This window comes from Elephantulus edwardii, unplaced genomic scaffold (assembly GCF_000299155.1).
Source record: "Elephantulus edwardii isolate Elephantulus edwardi_28Jun2011 unplaced genomic scaffold, EleEdw1.0 scaffold00100, whole genome shotgun sequence".
Taxonomy (NCBI): domain Eukaryota; kingdom Metazoa; phylum Chordata; class Mammalia; order Macroscelidea; family Macroscelididae; genus Elephantulus; species Elephantulus edwardii.
In genome coordinates, this window is record NW_006399850.1 from 6,698,624 (window position 1) to 6,719,158 (window position 20,535).

The 20,535-nt window shown below is 38.0% G+C and overlaps 1 protein-coding gene across 1 annotated transcript in view; it reads left to right on the forward strand.

Annotated features, from left to right (window-relative positions):
- The window catches only part of MIA2 (melanoma inhibitory activity 2), a 28,571-nt gene that overhangs the window by 5,512 nt on the left and 2,524 nt on the right, over positions 1–20,535 (forward strand). Inside the window, exon 4 of the mRNA XM_006891586.1 lies at positions 10,655–11,903. Coding sequence (XP_006891648.1) covers positions 10,655–11,903 — 1,249 coding nt within the window. The remainder of the gene's footprint in view (positions 1–10,654; positions 11,904–20,535) is intronic.

Here is a 20,535-nt window from a genome sequence, read left to right on the forward strand (position 1 = left end):
ATAATATTATATATAATAGTATATGACAAATAACTTTGCCTTGAGTAAAGCAAAGATTTTGCTTTTGGAATAATTAACAGCCAATATAGTGAATGGATATGAACCATCTAAAATCAAGACCTGACTCAATTCTTTACTAGTTACCTTGATTTGTGTTTCAGTTTCCTCATCTGCACAATTAGGGTGATGATCCTAGAATAATACAATCTCATAAATTTATATTGGGAGCTCTGGTGGCCTAGTGGGTAAAAAGTTGTACTGCCAACCTAAAGAAAGGTGGTTTGAATCCACCAACTGCTCTTCAGGATGAAGATGGGCAATTTCCTCTTGTGTTATTTACAGCCCCTGGAAGCCTGTTAGAGGGTCAGCTATAACTTAGTTTGATTCTGACTTGATAACAATGAGGTATAATTTTCAAGTTCATAAATTTATTGAGGTATAAGTAAAGTAATATATGTGAAATGCATAAGGTAGCATTTAGTACATGCCATGTAAATGTTAAATAGGCCTAGTGGCAGCTATATGACCAAAAGGGCAGTGGTCCTAATCCTCCTATCATTCCAGGGGAGAAAGAGAGGTAATAGGTAATCTCTTTCTATACAGATTTTTATCCTCAGAAACTCAGTGATAGGTCACTATGAGTTGGAATTGATTAGTTGGTTAAATAAGTGTGTCTAAAAAGGGGAAACTGGGCCATAAAGGCACAGGGCCATGAGCGTCTCTCTGAAAGGGCCAGAGGGAATGAGAATGAACAACACAGCCCCCTCTGCCCCAGAGCAGAAAGCAGATGGGAGTCCATAGCCCAGCCCCATGGTACCTGTAGAGCCCCACCAGCAGTAACAGGTCCGTTTATTCATTTCTGACTCAGGGACTCACAGCTATGGTACTAACAATGGAGTTTATTAGGGAAGGAAGTTGGAGAGGGAGGTAGGTAAAGAATATCACAATATCACCAAAACTAAGTTCAGGTTTTAGCCCAATAATTCCAATGCACAACTCCTCAGTACAGGCTGTGGTTTGAATTCAGCAAGCAGCTTTCCCGTATATTATCAAAGGCAAGAACAGCAAAATCAACCTGTGGCCAGCACAAATGGAAGAAGCCTCAGGTCACACCTTGACACCGTTTCTCCACAGCGATGCCAGTCTCTCCACCACCAGGGTCTCACTCTCACTAGGGTCTTGCACCGCAAGCCTTGCTCACCTCAAGCCTTGCTGCCTAGTTTTGCAAGACCATGTATCTGCAGTTAAGATAGCTCTGACTGGAGGGGCTAACTAAAGGCTAAAAAAAGCCAACTTTTAGGCTAACACCACAAAGTGTTAAATACTATTACTAATATTTTTTCCCCTACCAGGACCAAATTTTATTTTGCAGCAAGCTCCCTAGGTATCTTTTTATTGCTGTTGTTATGTGCCATCAAGTCACTTGCGACTAATGGTGACTTTATATACAACAGCTCTGAATCCTGCTCTATCCTGAGCCAACCTTATAATCTCTGACTCACCTAGCCCATGACCCTACCCACCTGAGTCAATTAATCTCGTCCAAGGTCTTCCTCTCCTGCATTGTCTCTCTACCCTGCCAACTGTGATGTTCCTCTCCAAGGACTGGTCCCTCCTTGCAACATGTCTAAAGTATGTCAGATGGAGCTTCAGAATCTTTGCCTCCAAGGAGCAGCCTGGTTTCACCCTCTCCAGGACCTATGTATCTTATTGTTGTTGTTGTTGATTGCCTTCAAGTTTAGCATGACTCATAATGACCCTATGAACAAAAGGCCTGAAGCCTCTCTACAACTATCGACATTTATCAAAGTTCCTAGAGTTTCCAGAAGCATGTTATTTAGGAAGTGGATGCCCCTCCTTCTTCCAAACCTGTCATGTTATTGTTGTTAGGTGCCAGTGAGTCACCTGCGATCATAGAGACCCTATGTACAGCAGCCCTGAACCCTTCCCTGTCCTGAGCCAGTCTCACTAACTCTGACACACCAACTCCCATTGCCCCAGTTATAGCTGAGTAATTTATTGTTCCGTTTTAGTTTTTCTTTTTAAATTTTTTTTTCCGTTTTAGTTTTTCATGAGCTCAATAGTGTTGAGCTGGTTCATGTTGGACTTGATTGTGAAAAGAAGAATCAGAAGGGGAGGGGACTTCTTTGTTTTTAACCAGTGGAGCTCGGATTTTACTTTTTAAAAAAAACTTTTGTTTTTATCTGAGTGTAAGTTACAGAACTGGTTGGTTTTCCATCCAACCATTTGTTCTTGTTTGGTTTTATGGCATTAATAGTAGTCCCTTCATTATATGAGCACCCTTCCTTCTTCCTCTTTGTGGTTGGCTTCCTTTCATCTATCTAAACTTTCCTGCCTTTTGAGTTTTCTTCCTGAATAAATACTGCCCTTACAATCTTGCTTGACATCACTGGTGTTATTGTTCATCTTTTTTTATTATGATTGTTCATTTTATAGGGCTATTATGTGGCTAAAAATTGAGCCACAGGGCTGAGTTTAATTCCAGGCTCTAAGGATGACTGGCCTAGTGGTAAGAAGCTGCCCGCAATCCCAGAGGAACCACCACAGAAGTTCTGCCTTTGGGTTAGCAGTGCAGCGTTGCATGGACTACACTGCCAGCACTCTCCCAACCCTTGATTGTTATTGCTGTTAGGTGCCATCAAGTAGACTGCTCCTCATCACAACCCTATGAACAACAGAGCAGAGCTCTGCCCTGTCCTGAATCACAGGCTCTCTGCCTGATCAAGCCCTTTCTTGTAGCCACTGTGTCCATCCACCTCTTGGAGGGTCTTCTCTGTTGTTGGCCTTTCCCAGCATGATGCCTTTTTCCAAGCATTGGCTCCTTCTGACAACACACCTAATGTGTGTGAGAAACAATTTCACCCTCCTTGCTTCTGAGGAGCACTCCGGTTGCATTTCTTGCAGATCAGATTTGTTTGTTCTTTTGAAATCCCATGGTATATTCAATATTCTTTGCCCACACCAAAGTTCAAAGTCATTGATTTGTCTTCTGTCATCATTATCCAGTGTCCAAGTTTCAGACACAAAATGAAGCAACTGAAAATAACATGGTTAGATCATGGGCACTTTCCTCTTTAAATTGGCATTCTTGTTCTTTATCACTTTAGAGAGGTCCTTGACAGCAGATTTTGCCAGTGCAACATGTCTTTTGATTTCTTTTTGAAAATTTTATTCTGATTTTAACAAAAGTTTACAGAAAGTTTGGGTTTCATTCATTCATTGGTGTGCATTTTCCTCTCTCCCCTGACTTGCTTTCTTGATTGCCTCTAACATGGATGTTGATTGTGAATATAAGTCGAAGGAAATCCTTGACAACTTCCTGAAATAGTTTGGTGTCAACCAACTCTTTCCATCTTCTTTAATACTTCCTACATCATTGATTTCTCCACAGAATCCTTCATTATTGCAACTTGAGGCTTGAATTTTTTCTTTAATTCTTTAAGCTTGAGGAATATCTAGTGTGTTCTTCCCTTCTGGTTTTCTATTTCCAGATATTTCCACATTTTGTTATAATATTTGCTTGGTCTTTTCAAGATGCTATTTGAAATCTTCTGTTCAGCTTACTCTCTTTATTTTGGCTTCTTTTAATCCCAGTGCAAGCTTTAGCTTTTTCTGACATCTATTTTTGGTCTTTTTGTCTCCTCTGTCTTTGTAATTACCTTTCTTTTTCTCATGGATCATCTTGTTGATGTCATTCCACCAACTCCTCTGGTCATCAGTCATTAGTGTTTAATGCATCAAATCTATTCTTGAGAAGGTTTTTTTAATTCAGGTAGTATAGGCTTAATGTTGCATTTTGTTCTCATGGAATTATTTTAATATTCTTTGACTTCAATTTGAACTTGTATATGAGTGATTGATGGTCGGTTCCACAGTCAGCCACTGGCATGGTGTTTATTTTTGTGGTTTATTCTTTTAATTAAAAATTTTTATTTTATACTGGTTTACTTACAAAATTAATATACATTGTTTTTCATACTGATCTTCCCATTTCCTTTACCCCCTCATCAAATTGTGTGACCCTATGAATACCCATCCCCCCTGCCCATCCTCACCCCTCTGTTCCCATCCTCCCCCACTTGGATCCTCATACACGTTCTACAGTAATGGTCTTATATAATATTTGTCCTTGTGGGACTGAGTTCATTCCCTTAGCATAATGCTTTACAGTCCCTTCCATGTTAGGTAGTGATTTCCAAAATTATTGCTGTGTGCTGTGTAGTATTTCATTGTGTGAATGTACTATAATTTCTTAGTCTCTTTGATTGTGGTTGGACATTTGGGCTGTTTCCATGTTCTTGTGATGGTGAATAATGTTGCTATGGATGTTGGTGTACAATTCTCTATTTGTGCCTCAGTTCTTACTCTCTAGCAATGGGATAGCTGGGTCATACGGAATGTCTATGTTCAGCTTTCTGAGGAAACACCAAACTGCCTTCAAGAATGGTTGTACCATTTTACAATCCCACCAACAGCGTATAAGAGTTCCTTTATTGTCACATCCTCTCTAACATTTATTACTTGCTTTCCTGTTAAATTTTGCCACTGCTACTGAGGTGAGATACTGGGTTATCTCATTGAGGTTTTAATTTGCATCTCTCTTATTTCCAGTGATTTTGAGCATTTCTTCTGTTGTTTGTCCTGGTGCTGATATTGTGCTTCTCCCCCATCTTTTTACCACAGATGTAGTAAATCTGATTCCCATGTAGTTCATCAGGTTAGGTTAATGTGGACAGTTGTCTTATTTGTGTGTGGTTTTTATTTTTTAATAAAATATTTTCGATGAATAAATCATTCAAACAAAATTCTATCATTCAATCTCCAGCCTCATTTCTGTCACCAAGGCCATTATTATTATTATTTTTTTAATAATTTTAATGAACATTTACAGAGATTTTGGATTTCCATTCATTCATTGCTGCACTTCTCTCCCTGCCCAGACCCCCAGTTTGCTCCTCTCTTTCAAAAGTAAAAGAAACACTCCTCCCCTGGTACACAATCCCCCGCACCCCTCCCACTGCCCCAAGTACATTCCACTATGCAACCTTAATTGTGGACTCTTGTGATCAAGGCCATTATTTTCCAGCTATCCTTCTTTCTTCTTTGCCTCCCACTTTTGCATTCCAGTCAACAATTATTATTAGTGTATCATGATTGCATATTTGCCCAACTTGAGACTGTAAAGGTTGTTAAAAATCCTCTATTTCTTCATCTTTGGCTTTAATAGTGCTGCATATATTTGAGTAATAGTTGTATGAACAGGTATTCCTTGTATGCTTATTTATAGATAGTATCCCAGCCTTTAAAACATTGTACCTCAGGAAAAGTCTTGAAATGCTCTTTTAAAAAATTTTTATTAATTTTACTGAACATTTACAGAGATTCTGGATTTCCACTCATTCATTGTGAAATACTCTTTTTTCCTATAATTATATTTTATTAATTTTCATAAACATTTACAGAGATTTTGGGTTTCCATTCATTCATTGTTGCACTATCCTCTCTACCCTCCTCCCAGTTGGTTCTTGTCCAAATGCCACAGTGCTTGTCAGAGTGAAATACTCTTTTAATGGTAAGAGTAACACCATTCTTATTAATTTTTATTCCTCACATCATAAATCATGATTATCTGGTTCAAAATGACCAATATCTGCCTATCTCAACTCACTAATGGATAAGATTTTAATCTTTAGGGATTTCATTTAATTCTAGACAACTTACTATTTTTTAGATTCATATTTTGCACATTCCATATTCCAATTTTAAATGGACGTTTGCTGCTGTTTCTGTTTTGAGTCTTATTATACCAGCAAATGAAGGTCTTTCATTGAGTGAAACTTGAGTCTACTGCTGTTATTGTGGTAGACTCTACTTTGAGAAAGCAGCTCTTGTCTAGTTGCATTTTTTGTGTCTTCCAACCAAATCTGTCATCTTCTGGCCCTATATCCAACAATATTCTCCTATTACTCACAGAATTTTCAAAGCCTGCTATTTCAGTAGTGCATAACCAGTCCTGCTTTTTAGTCTGTCTTAATCTTGAAACTCTGCTGATACCTGCCCACCTAATATGATCATAGCTTCCTGCATTACAGCAACAAGAAAGCTACCACAGTATGGTAAACTGACAGACTCTCAGAATATTATAATCCAATCAAGAAATTACAATGGTCTTGAACATACCATGGACCACCAAGAAAACAAATAGGTCTGTCCTGGAGAGGGTGAAACCAAGTTTCTCCGTGAGGACTAGGATTTTGAAGCTCCATCTCACATACTTCGAACATGTGGCCAGGAGGGACTGGTCCTAGGATAAGGATCTCATGCTTGGGAGGGTGGAGAAACAGCACAGGAGAAGAAGACCCTGGATGAGATTGATACAGTAACTGGGGCAATGGGGGTAGGTGTGTCAGAGTCAGTGAGACTGTCTCAGAACAGGGCAGCATTCAGAGCTTTTATACAGTGGGTCATTATGAGTTGTAGTTGACTCAACAGTACATAACAACAACAGTAGCCTGACAACTGGTATCCTTGCCTTAGCATTGCCCTCTTCCAATTAATTCTCTAAACATCAACAAATCTTGTCAAAAACAAAAATGATAGAGTAAAACTTATAATTCACTTGGTTGAAGCCCTTAAGTGGAATAAAACCTAGACTTTTTACTCAAGTTGCCTGATCTGCTCCTGCTTCCCTTCCTTAACTCAATATTGTTCCACTCCCTATTCACTGACTCAACAACCATGACCTTATTTATTTCTTCACAATGACCTTTTGACCACCCATAAAACATACCACGTTCTTTCCCCACCCAAAGACTCAAAGAGTTTCTCCAGTTAGAATGCCTTCTTTTGAGTTATTCACTTGATAGCTCTTGTTTACCCTTTAGGCCACAGCTTGCCCTTACAAAAGCCTTCTATGATTCTTCTAAAGTTATCGTTGTTTCTAAATCACAGTCCAGAGTTTGTTTATTCAATACCATTGCCATCAATTTCAATTAATAGCAACTCTTTGGGACACAGAATGGCCCTATACTCTTTCCAAAGCTGTAAATCTGTGTGCACATAAACCATCTGTAGAGTGACTGGTGGATATGTACTCCATGGCACTTAGACAATTCAGAACGATTTCCCTCCTCTTTACTGTCTAGCACAGTGTCAGCCCATAGTTAGCATGAAGTCCCAAATCCTTAGTTTATAGATTATTACACTACTCATTGAATCCAGAGTTTACTAGGGACTACTCCTGGGGATAGCACCTCTAAGGAAACAAACAAAAGGTAGGATTGTGTAGACAGGAAAATTGAACTGTAATAGAGTTGCAATCAAAGTCTCACCAGAAGCTCTGAAGCTGTGGGAATGGCCCTACCAGACTTGTCTGGAATTGAGGCAAGAGTATTGGGCCTTCATGTGCCTACATTACTGGCTGTATCTGAGGAGATGTAACCTTGGACTATACTAGCCTAATGTTTACTAGTTGTTGTTTCTGTTATGTGCCATTGAGTCCAGTATGACTCACAACAACCTTTTGAACAGCGTATCTGAACCCGAGCAGATTCTGTACCATCCTCATCGCCTCTGATATACTTGATCTGATTGCTGCAGACACCATGTCAGACCATCTTGTTAAAGGTCGTCTTCTCTTTCGCTGACCCCCCACCTTTCGAGGCATGATGTCACTTTCCAAGGCATAGCCCTTCCTAACAACATGCTCAAAGTGAGATGAAGAGTCACCATTCTTGCCATTAAAGAGCATTCTGGCTGCACTTTTTTGAAGATACATATGTTTGTTCTTTTAGCAGTACACGGGACATTTATCACTCTTCTCCAGCACCACAACTCAAATGTCTTAATCTTTCTTCTGTCATTCATATTCATTGGACAGCTCTCAGATGCATAGCAAATATTGAAAAGATCATGGCTTGAATCAGGCACACCTTAGCCTTTAAGCTAATATCATTGCCCTTCAATACTTTGGAGAGGTCCCTGACAAAAGACTTTCCCAATGTAATATATATTTTGATTTTTTGACTGGTGGTACTTACAGTATTGATTAGGAATCTAAGCAAGATTAAATAATTGACAACTTCAATCTTTTCTCCATCTATGTCTATCTGTGTCTCATTGATTATGCAAAGGCATTTGACTTGTGGATCATAACAAACTGTGGCTTACTCTGAGAAGAATGGGAATCCCAGAACATTTAATTGTGCTAATGCGAAACCTATACTTGGACCAAGAGGCAGTAGTCAGAACAGAGCAGGGCAACACTGCATGGTTCAAAATTGGGAAGGGTGTACGCCAGGGATGCATCCTGTCTCCATACCTTTTCAACATGTATGCAGAGCAGATTATCTGAGAGGCTGGGCTCTATGAGGAGAATTGTGGCATCAGGATTGGTGGAAGATCTATTAACAATCTGTGTTATGCAGATGACACAACCCTGCTTGCTGAAACTGAGGAGGACCTCATGCACTTGCTGCGAAGGGTCAAGGACTGCAGCCTTCAGTATGGACTGAGGCTCAATGTCAAGAAGACAAAGATTCTCACCACTGGACCAATTGGCAGCGTCAGGATGGATGATGAAGAGATTGAGAGTGTTCACAGCTTCAGTTTGCTCGGCTCCACAGTCAACACCCTTGGCACCAGCAGTCAGGAAATCAAAAAGCGTATCATGATGGGAAAGTCTGCTGTTAGGGACCTCTCTAAAGTACTCAAGAGCAACAGTGTCTCTCTGGAGACTAAGGTGCGCCTAATACAGGCCATGGTCTTTGCAATCGCTTGTTATGCATCAGAGAGTTGGACAATGACTAGGGAGGACAGAAGGAGAGTGGATGCTTTTGAGCTGTGGTGTTGGAGAAGGGTACTGAATATACCACTGCCAGGAAAACAAACAGATTCATCTTGGAGAGGATTAAACCAAGCTACTCCTTGGAGGCAAGGATTCTGGGGCTTCGGCTGACATACTTTGGACATGTTGCCAGGAGGAACGGGTCCTTGGAGAGGGACATCATGCTTGGGAGTGTGGAGGGACAGCGCAGGAGGGGAAGACCCTCTATGAGATGGATTGATTCGGTGACTGGGGTAATCGGGATGGGTGTGTCAGAGGCAGTGCAGTTGGCACAGGATAGAGCAGGGTTTAGGACTGTTGTGCATAGGGTCGCTATGAGTCGGAAACGACTCGACAGCACATAACAACAACAACAACATCTTGATGTTGCCTATTGGCCCAGTGGTGAGGATCTTTGTTGTTATTGTTCTTTTGTTTTGTTTTTTTATATGTTAAGATGTAATCCATGTTGCAAGTTGTGTAGCCTTTGAACTTCTGCAATAAGTGTTTCAAGTCATTCTCACTTTTACCAAGCAAGGTAGTGTCAACTGCATAAAGGAGATTGTTAATAAGTCTTCTTCCAATTTTGATACCACATTCTTCATCATAAAATACTGTTTCTCAAATGATATGTTTACTGGAAGGAGTTATTATTCAAAGTTCTTGGCTTATTTCACACTCACAACACTCCTATGAGATATATAGTCATCATTTCCATTTAATCATGAGAAAACGCAGACACAAAAATGTATTATAATTTATCCCATGTCATAGAGCTAAGAGAGAACAAGTCAAGATTTAAGTCCAGGGATTTTGGTTTCAGCCTGTTTGTTCTTATTCACCTACGGTACCACAATGTTGAAAAGACATTGTAAAATTGCAATTCTAAAATTAACATAAAGAATCTGATCTTCATCCTTGTTTTATAATGGATTAATTGAAAGAATAGCACATATCACTGTGTCTGATCTTCAGGTTGTTTGTTATTTTTTTTTTAATACTCTCATCACTTTTCTTCCTGATGATTTATTTGACTCTTCTGTGAAATAAGCAGTGAAATTTCAAGATCTTAATAAGCAAAATATAAATATTTTAATGCCAATTCTAGCAAGATTTAATGTCATCTGATTTGTCTGAGTGGTGAAGGCTTTAATATCTGTGACACCATGCTTTGAAATTCCCCTCCCTCAAATCTCTATACAAATTCATTTATCTATTCAGTGTACAAGCTCCCTGGTGGACTAGTCAGTAAAGTGTCAGGCTGCTTATTGAAAGGTTGATGGTTTGAATCCATCATCCTCTGCAGGAGAATGATGAGCAATCTCCTCCCATAAAGATTTCCAGCCTTGGAAACTAGATGGACAATGAACTGGAACTGACTCCACGGCAGGGTTTAGTATTTCATTCAGCACTTAGGAATATCAATTAAGAGCCCACTTAGGAGTTATAAAGCTTTACAGACCTGTGTATATTTTCACCAGAGTTTATTTACAGAATATATTTAAAGTATTGATTGTCTTTTTCTCTCAAATTTGTCAACTGTCTAATAACAAAGAAAGCATAATATGAAAAATTTTTCCAGTTCAGTGTGTGTCTTAAATCTTAGAAATCAGTTGTGATAAGAGTTTGAAGTAGGGAGATGGGATTTTCATTTTTCACTCTGATGCTGAGCTAGTTATGTGATCTTGGGGGGAAAAAAACCCACCTCCAAACAAAACAACAACCCCACAATTACTAATTTTAAATGATTTATGGAAAAACAAAGAATTTTAGTACATTATATCAATTATACTATTTCTTTTCTTTTAGGAATCTGACTTTTTTTGTCTTCTTGGAGGAAATTACATATTTGAAAATGAAGATAATGAGTTAAACAGTGATACTTGTGACCCTAACTATCTATTTGAAGAAGATGAAGACCAAATATCGAGTTTCTATGAACATAATACCCACATAGATTCTGGATTTTATTCAACTTCTGAAAGTACTTTGTTAAAAGACCAATTTCTAGCAGTAGAGACCCCAGATGATACCAGCAGTATCAGTGAATCAAAAGCCTTGGAAGAGGTAGAAACTGAAAATGTGCAACAGGATAATGTCCAAGAAGAGACTCTAGGTCACATTCCAGAAGTGGATCATGCCCCACCAGCCTCAGCTGTGCCTGAAGGGATGGGATGGTTTGCACTGACAACAGAACAAACTGACAGACAAACCTTTGAACCAGTTATTGAACCTGTGCAAGAAAGCTCCTTTCAAAGTAGAAAAATCGCAGTGTTAGATGAGAATGACCTAGAGGAATTAAATAACAATGAGCATCAAATAAAGCATAACCAAGAACCTGACTTAGAAATTGATGCAGTGCCAGATAAACAATCTGAAATAACATCTGAATCTGAGCACATTCTCAAACCTCAGGCCACTGGTTGGTTTGGAAGTGGATTTACAAGTTACTTAGGTTTTGGAGATCAGGATACCAGCCTTGAATTATTGTCTAAAGAAAGTAATCAACCACTTCAAGATGTGCCTAATCCGATATCATCTGATGAAGAAACTACAGTTCCATGTGAAGAAATAATAGTAGAAGAAGACCCTATTATTAATGATAGCTCAACTCTCAAGTCAAGTTGGTTTGATTTTGGTTTTGGTATGCTAGGTTTTGCACATGTTAAGGAAGATAAAATGATATCCGATGGTATAAAAAATGAAGAAAAAATTGGAGGTGATAAAAATGAACCTCCTCCTCTAGCAAGTGAATCTGATCTTGACAAGAAACAAGAAACAGAAATATCAGAAATTATGGAAACTGAAGATCAAATAAACAAGAAAACCAACTTAGAGAAAACAGATGATTCTGATACCGTACCATATTTTAAAAGGTTCTTATATAATTTTGATAATCCTTGGAGCACCCAGAAAATTCCAAAGGATAAAGAATTGTTATTTCCCAAACAGACAGGAGATGAAGGAAATGGAATTGAAAATGAACAAACAGAAGAATTTTCAGTTGAAAATGATCCTACAGATAATACAATGTCTAAAAGCAGTTCCAGCACCTCAGGTTGGTATGAAAATGTCTATCACATAGTTCATTTTTAAATATACAGTTTATTTTAACATAATTTGCTTATAAAAGTACATATTTAAAGAAAGATAATTTGAAGAGTCCATGTTTCTCAAAATGTTCAAAAGCTGACAATGACTTTCCCAATCCAGTAAAACAATTTCAACTTTAGTCTCTCAGTTCTGGAGCTTAACACAGGCAACAGTAGAGAGTAGAGTGTCAGAGGCTCTTTCTAGAGCTCAGAAGCCTTGGTAGCAAACTGTGTGATCTAACAGGCCACTAACTGAGAGATTGATAGTTAAATCAACCACCCCTGCTCTGAAGAAAGATGAGCATCTCATTGAGTCAGAACTGACTTGACAGTACTGGATTTAGTGGCGATGTCCATGTTATCTAGGAATTCCTAGGATTAAAACACATGTATTTTACTTTAAGTAAATAATTATATAACAGACAAATGAGACACTCAGCAAATACAGGATGATAGTGCAGAAGCACCTAAACCCTGAAATTATAGGAAAATCTTTCATGGAAAGAGATCAACAATGTTGAACACTGCTGGAAGCACAATTCTATTAGAACAAGTTGATTTTCCTGAACTTAGAAAAACTCTATGTCATTTCATAATACCTCCCAAGATGTGAGCTATCTATTTGCTCACCATCTTCAAACAGCACATAGATATTTACATTCTACCTCTAGTGACATAATGCTAAAAGGTTGCACTGCACCAAGTTGGAATCCACCAGTGCTCTGCAGGAAGAAGATGGACAATCTTCTTCAGTGCTATTTACAGCCTCTGATAACCCACTGGAAGGTCAGCTGTGAGTTGCTTTGGACTTAATGGCAATGAGACAGTTTTCGTTTTTATCCCTTTTCCAAATGAGGGAAGAGTAGGTTTGATGAATTTAGTGACTAAACAAAGAACAAGCAATTACTGTTATCGTTAAGCGCTATTGAGTTTTAACTCTGACTCATAGTGATCTAATCAATATATGACAAATCGAAACCTTGTTAATCCCATGCCTTTCTCACTATCTTTCCTCTACTTCAACCCGTGGTTGCAGTCACTGTGTTAATCCTTCTTGTTGAGGATTTTTCTTTCCCTCACTGATTCTCCACTTTTCCAATCAGAATGTACTTCTTCTTCAAAGACTGACCCTTACTGACAAAATGCCCAAAGTATTTGAGATAGTCTTACCATGCTTGCTTCCAAGGAGCATTCTAGCTATACTTCTTCCAGAAATTTTGTTGTTCTTAACTTGTTAGATTTTAAAAGAATATATTTTTCAAGTGGTTTAAAATCCAAGGCCTTTAATTGTTTTCAGTAATTACCATAGAACCTTCACAAGACCTCTTTTACACTGTAACTAGAAGGCACTAGGCGTTATTAAAAGAATATTTGTGAAAGTGCAACAATGAGTGAATGGAAATCCAAAATCTCTGTAAATTTTCATTGAAATTAATAATAAATTTAAACAACAACAACAAAAAAGAATATTTGTGAATAAGCAGTTCAGAGTAATTAGAAAGAAGAGAAAAACAAAAAAAAATTAAAAGAAGAAGCAAACTAAAATAAAATAAAAAAGAAAGACAAAACTAAGAAAAAAAACTCCCCCCAAAATCAAAACAAACCAACAACAAAATCAAGTTCAGAATAAAAAAAATTCAAAATACTGATATAGAAATATTTTCTATTTTATTCATAGAAATTCTAAAAATTCTAAAGGTAAATTTTATTTTTTACATAGCAGTTCCAAGAAAACTTTCAATTATAAAATCTTGATGAATTGAAGGGGAGCTCTGGTGGCCTAGTGGCAAGAAGCTGCAACTACAATCCCAGAGGCACACGGTTCGAATCCACCAGATGCTCTGCCGGGGAAGGAGGGACAATCTCCTCCTCTACCAGTCAGATCTGATTTGACGGTACACTCACACAAAAATAATAAAATAAAATAAATCTTCATGAATTGTCAAATAAGAATGTTTATGCAGTTGTAATTGGCTTTGACAGACTTTTATAGAAACATTTAGAAATTATTTTAAATCTCAAGGGGGAAAAAAGATAGAAATTTGTAAAAAAAAACCCATGCAAAATTAGTGAAAAGCAAAACCAAACTGAAATCATGCTGGAATTTGTGGGGTTATTTATTTTTTAAAAAATTTTATTATTTAAAAACAAAAAAACCAAACAAACAAAAAAAATTTTATTATTTTGTGTGCATACCGTCAAATCGGATTGACTGGTACAGGAGGAGATTGTTCCTCCTTCTCCAGCAGAGCAGCTGGTGGATTCTAACTGCACACCTCTGGGATTAAAGTGCAGCTTCTTGCCATTAGGCCAACAGAGCTCCCTTGGAATTTGGTTTTTCAAAAAAGAATTCTAAAAGAGGAAATTAGATAAAGCTGTAGATAGGTCTATTTTCTGGATTTTGGAGAAATAACTGGGGCAATAAAACTTTTTATATAATCTTAATAATATTTTTAAAATTAAGATTAGTAGCTAATAGTAATGAAGAAGGAATTGGAAGCTTCATGGAAGGCACTGGCGAAAAATAAGGCCACAGGAATTGATGAGATACCTACTGACTTGCTTCAATCAACAGATGCAGCCTTGGATGCTCTCACCAGTCTATGCCAGAAAATTTGGAGGACAGCTGTCTGGCCAACAGATTGGAAGAGGTCCATATTTGTTCCCATTCCCAAGAAAGGTGATCCAAATGAATGTGGAAACTATTGAACAATATCATTAATATCACATGCAAGCAAAATACTACTGAAGATCATTAAAAAACAGCTAGAACAGGTCAAAGATAGGGAACTGCCAGAAGTTCAGGCAGGATTTAGAAGAAGCCATAGCACTAAGGATATCATTACTGATGTCAGATGGATCCTGACTGAAAGTAAAGAATTCCAGAAGAATGTTTATATGTGCTTTATTGACAATGCAAAGGCATTTGACTGTGTGGATCATAACAAGTTGTGCCTGACATTGAACAGAGTGGGAGTCCCAGAGCACTTAATTGTGTTCATGCAAAATTTATACCTGGACCAGGAGGCTGTTGTGCAAACAGAGCAGGGGAACACTATATGGTTTAAAATTAAGAAAGGAGCGTGCCAGGGTTGTATTCTCCATACCTTTTCAGTCTGTATGCTGAGCAAATTATTCAAGAAACTGAACTCTATGAAGAGGAATGTAGCATCAGGATCGGAGGGAGACTAATCAATAACCAGCATTATGCAGATGACATAACCTTGCTTACTGAAAGTGAGAAGGACGTGAAGCATTTGTTGCAGAATGAATATAGCCTTCAATATGTTAATATAGCATCTCAATGTCAAGAAAACAAAGATTGTTACCACTGGACTGATAGGCAACATCATGATAGATGGAGAGGAGACTGAAATTGTCAACAACTTCATCTTACTTGGATCCACAATTAACACCCTTGGTACCAGCAGTCAGGAAATAAGGAGACACATTGCACCGACAAAGGGTGCAGCTAGGGACCTCTCCAAGTTATTGAGGATTAATGATGTCAGTTGAGGACTAAGGGGTATCTGCTTCAGGCTATGATCTTTCTGATCACTTCCTGTGCATCTGAGAGCTGGACAATGAATAGGGATGACAGAAGAAGAATTGATGCCTTTGAACTGTGGTGTTGGAAAGAGCGCTGAACATCTCACGGACTGCCAAAAGAACCAGCAAATACATCTTGGAGAGGGTGCAGCCAAAGTGCTCTTTAGAGGCAAGGATGATGGGGCTTCGCCTCATACACATCAGGCATGTTGCTAGGAAGGGCTATTCCTTGGAGAAAAACACGATGCTCAGAAGGGTGGAAGGTCGGCACAGAAGACCCTTGACCAATGTACTGACATGGTGACTACCACAATGGGCTCTAGTGTATCAGGAAGTGTGAGGATGGCACAGGATAGAACAGGGTTCAGATCTGTTGTTCACAGGGTCACTATGAGTTGTACCTGACACAATGGCACCTAACAACAACAAAAAAAAAATTTTTTTAAAAATAATAACAAATATTGTCTGTACTAAACTATGTGCTAAAGCTATAAATTCTGCAGATGTCCAAATAAAGAAAGCAGTAGAGAGCAGTGATTTTGCTGCTCAAATAAATAAAGGTTTATATTCAATTTTAAAAACAAACAAATGAAAACATGAATTATAAAAAGTGTGTAAGATAGATGAATCATAGATCTTGAATCAGTGTTTGTGAAAGACTATATGTTGAGATAGCCACCTTTACAGAAAACACTAACAATACAGATATAGGAGCTAAATAATATGTTGATGCAAATTAGGATAGAAGTATTTATGGCATATTAGGTTTGGAAGCAGGAGTGGCATCAACTTCCTAAAAAGATACTCTAAGAACTCCACATATTGGGTAAAGTGTAATTCATTACTGAATAAACTATTTTTTTCCTTAATATCTTTAAACATTATTATAGGTCACTATTTAATCCCACTATTTGAAAAACCCAATTACATTGAGACACTTGATTTGACTGCTCAGTTTTAAATCCTAATGTCTACAGGTGGTATTAGAATACCAAAATGTGTTTGCTGAATTGGAACTTTGATATTTTAAGCAATGTGAAATGAGTGACAACACCTAACAATAAAAACAACAAATGAGTGACAAAATGTCAACAGATGCTCATCAAAATGTTTTGTTAAGAATTATAAACTCATAAATCATAGACTAAGACATTGGAAGGATGGAGGGAGGCACAGGAGAGGAAGACTCAAGATGAGATGGGTTGACACAGTAACTGGGGCAATAGAGGTAGGTGTGTCAGAGCCATGAGACTGGCTCTGCACAGGGCTGGTTTCAGAGCTGCTGTCCTGTATGGTCTATGATGAGTATAGTCTGTGCTGTATTCTATGGTCATTATGAGTTGCAGGTGACTCAACAGCACATAAATAACAACAATTTCTTAATACTCTTCAGTACTGTTTTTCAAGATTTCACTGGGCATTTTCCATCCTAGTCTGAAAAATAACATTTTTTAAATATCATGAATCTTTTCTAAAGCAATTTGATAATTCTTAAAGTAACTTAAATAATGGACTGGAGAATATATTTTTTTACCTACCGTATACTTGTTTTTTATCAATAAGCCCTACCCAAGCCCAAAATACTTGTCTTTGCGTCAGTTCTGACTCAGGGTCACTCCCTGAAAGTTAAAGTGGAACTGGCTCCATTGGGTTTTAAGAGGCTAATTTTTTGGAAGTAGACCACCAGGCTTTTCTTCTGAGGACTTCTATTTGTACTTGACCCTCCATATAGTTAATATAAGAATTCATTAACCATTTTAAAAAATTAGTAAATGCAATAATGTGCAATAGGTTTGGTATCAAACAGGCTTAGATATTGTAATTAATTTGGGTTATTTTGACTCTTACTGGATCTTTAATACAAAAAGCAAAACATGGATATTTCACTAATTTTCCTTAAAAGTAAGAATACATATTTTTAACAGCATTTAGGTATTAGATCTGCTTGGATATTAACTATATCTAACAGCAATGAAACCACATGGGAATCTAATTATGTTTTTTTTTTGTCTTAAGTATCTATAATATAAAAGAGTTATTGGTAGTTATTATTTTTACTAACAAAGTTTAATGCTGAAATCTTTTTTATGAAGAAAAGTAATGTAGAGAATAGAACTGAATACAGGTTTTATAATTATACTTTGTCCAAGAAATAAGGAAAGGCAAACTGATAGGCTGAATAATGGTGTGACAGCCTTGAGTATGGAAAGCATCTCAACATGAAGACAGAATCCTCACCATTGGACCAATAAACAACATCATAATAGATGGGGAAAAGATTGAAGTCGTCAGTGATTTAATCTTACTCTGATCCACAATCAACACAGTCAGGTGATCAGGAGGCATATTACACTGGGAATGTCTGCAGTCAAGGACCTCTTCAAAGTCTTGAAAGACTAAAGATGTCAGTTTAAAAACTAAGGTGTGCCTGATTCAAACAATAGTCTTTTCAATCACCTGCTATTCCTCTGAGAGTTGGATAAAGAATAAGGATGACAGAAGAGTTATGGTGTTTTTGAGGTTTGATGCCTTTGAGTTATGGTGTTGGAGAAGAGTACTGAATACTCTTAGACTGCCAAAAGAATACGTATGTCTTGGAGAAAGTACAGCTAGAGTGCTCCTTACAGGCAAGGATGGTGCAGCTTCATCTCACATACTTTGGGCATGTTTCTGGGGGCAGGAAGATGGCTATTCCTTGGAAAGGGACATCATTCTTGGAAAGGTGGAGAATCCATGAAAGACAGAAAGACCCTCAGTGAGATGGATTGCACAGTGACTGTGACAATGGGCTCAAGTATGTCAGAGGTGAGGATAACACAGGATAAAAAGGTTCAAATCAAATCTGTTGTTTGTAGGGGTGCTAAGAATCTTGAATCAAGGTACTGAACAGCAACAACTTATAGTCATTTTTGAATGATTAGAATTTTGAAGTAGTATTTTGCTTGCATGTGATATTAATGATATTGTTTGATCTACATCTGCCTCTGTTAGTTCAAACATGTTCATCAGTATCCCATTCATTCCTGGGGCCTTATTTTTTGCAATCCCCTTCAGTGCAGCTTTAACTTCTTTCATTGCCATTGGCTTTTGTTTATAGGATACTTCTGAACTTTTTCAGTGTCAGTCAGTTCTTTTTGGTATGGTGACTCTATGCTTTCCCTCCATTGTCTTTTGATGCATCCTGGATAATTCAACATATTGCTCATATTGTTGTTGTTGTGTACCATTGAGTCAGAACCTACTCATGGCTGACCTCCAGTGGGTTTTCAGATACAGTTAATCACAGAGGGGAGATTGCCCATCCTTTTCCTGCAGAGCAGCTGGTGGATTCAAACCAAATGCCTTTGGGATCGTAGTGCAGCTTCTTGCCATTATGTCACCAGAACTCAATATTGCAACGTGAGGCTTAAATTTATTTCTCAGTTCTCAGCTTGATAAACTCAGAGTGAATTCTTCCCTTTTTAGTCTCCAATTCTAGCTCTTTGTATATTCCATTGTAATACTTTGTTTTGTCTTCTCAAGCTGCCCTTTGAAATCTCTTGTTCAACAGTCATGAGCAATAATGTCAGTTTAAGGACTAAGGTGCATCTGATTCAGGCTACGTTCTTTCTGATCATTTGCTATACACCTAAGAGCTAGACAGTGAATAATAATGACAGAAGAAGAATTGATGCCTTTGAGCTATAGTGTTGAAGAAGAGTACTGAATATCCTATGGATGGCCAAAAGAAAAAGCAAATCTGTCTTTGAAAAAGTGCAGCCAGAGTGCCACTTGGAGGCGAAGATGATAAAGCTTCTTCTCACATACTTTGGGCTTGTTGCTAGGAGAGGCTATTCCTTGGCGAGGGACATCATGTTTGGAAACATGGCAGGGCAGTGAAAGAGAGGAAGACCCTCAACCAAATGGATTTACACAATGACTGTGGCAATGGGCTCAAGAGATGGGTATGTCAGAAATGATGAGGATGGTATAGGATAGGGCAGGGTTAAAATCTGTTGTTCAGAGGATTGCTTTTGACTAATGGCACCTAAGAACAATAACAACAAGGTCCAGAGAGTTCTGGTCACCTAGTAGGAAAGGGTGTTGCTTCACCTACTCAACAATGTCCAGGTCAAACTCACCAGCTGCTCCAAGGAAGAAATGGGCTATCTCCTCTTGTGCAATTTACAGCCTCTTAAAAACTGCTGGGAGACAGTTCTGACTAACAACAATGAGGTGGGTTTTTTGTTTTGTTTAAATGCTGTCTATATTCTAATCTCCAGAATTTGTGACTGTGATTCTTTACATTGCAAAAAGTACATTGCAATTCTGAGACGATGATGATAATATGTTGGTGGGCCCAATATAATTATGAATTTTCTTATAAAGGAAATAAGAGAGAGTAAAAGACAGAGATTGGAAGTTGTTATGCTACTGATTTCAAAGACGGAGGATGGGGCCACGAGTAAAGGAATGAAGGTGGCCTTTAGAAGGTAGAAAAGTCAAGGATATGAGCTCCCATAGAGTTTCTAGAAGGAAGAAATACATGTCATCTTTATTTTAGGACTCTGACCCTTAGTGCTGTAATAGAATAATCTGTGTTTTTTAAAGCTTCTATGTTTGTGGTGATTTAATATATCCCCAGAAGAAACCTAATATAGGCTACACTTTTTGTAGTTCTTAATGGAGTGTCTTATACTCCATAAATACATTTTATAAGAAACACAAACGCAGGTTATACACATGGACTTCACCTGATGGTATGCATAGGAATCAGATCAATTACATCTGCGGAAAAAACCGCTGGAGAAGCTCAATATCAGGGATGAAAACTAGGCAAGGAGCTGATTGTGGAACAGACCACCAACTACGCATATGCAAGTTCAAGCTGAAACTGAGGAAAAGGAAACCAAGTCCACAGGAGCCAAAATATGACTTTGATTTCATCCCAGCTGAATTTCAGAATCATCTCAGGAACAGGTTTGAGACCTTGAACACTGATGAGCGAAGACCAGATGAGTTGTGGGAGGATGTCAAATGTATCATCCAGGAAGAGTGCAAACGGTCATT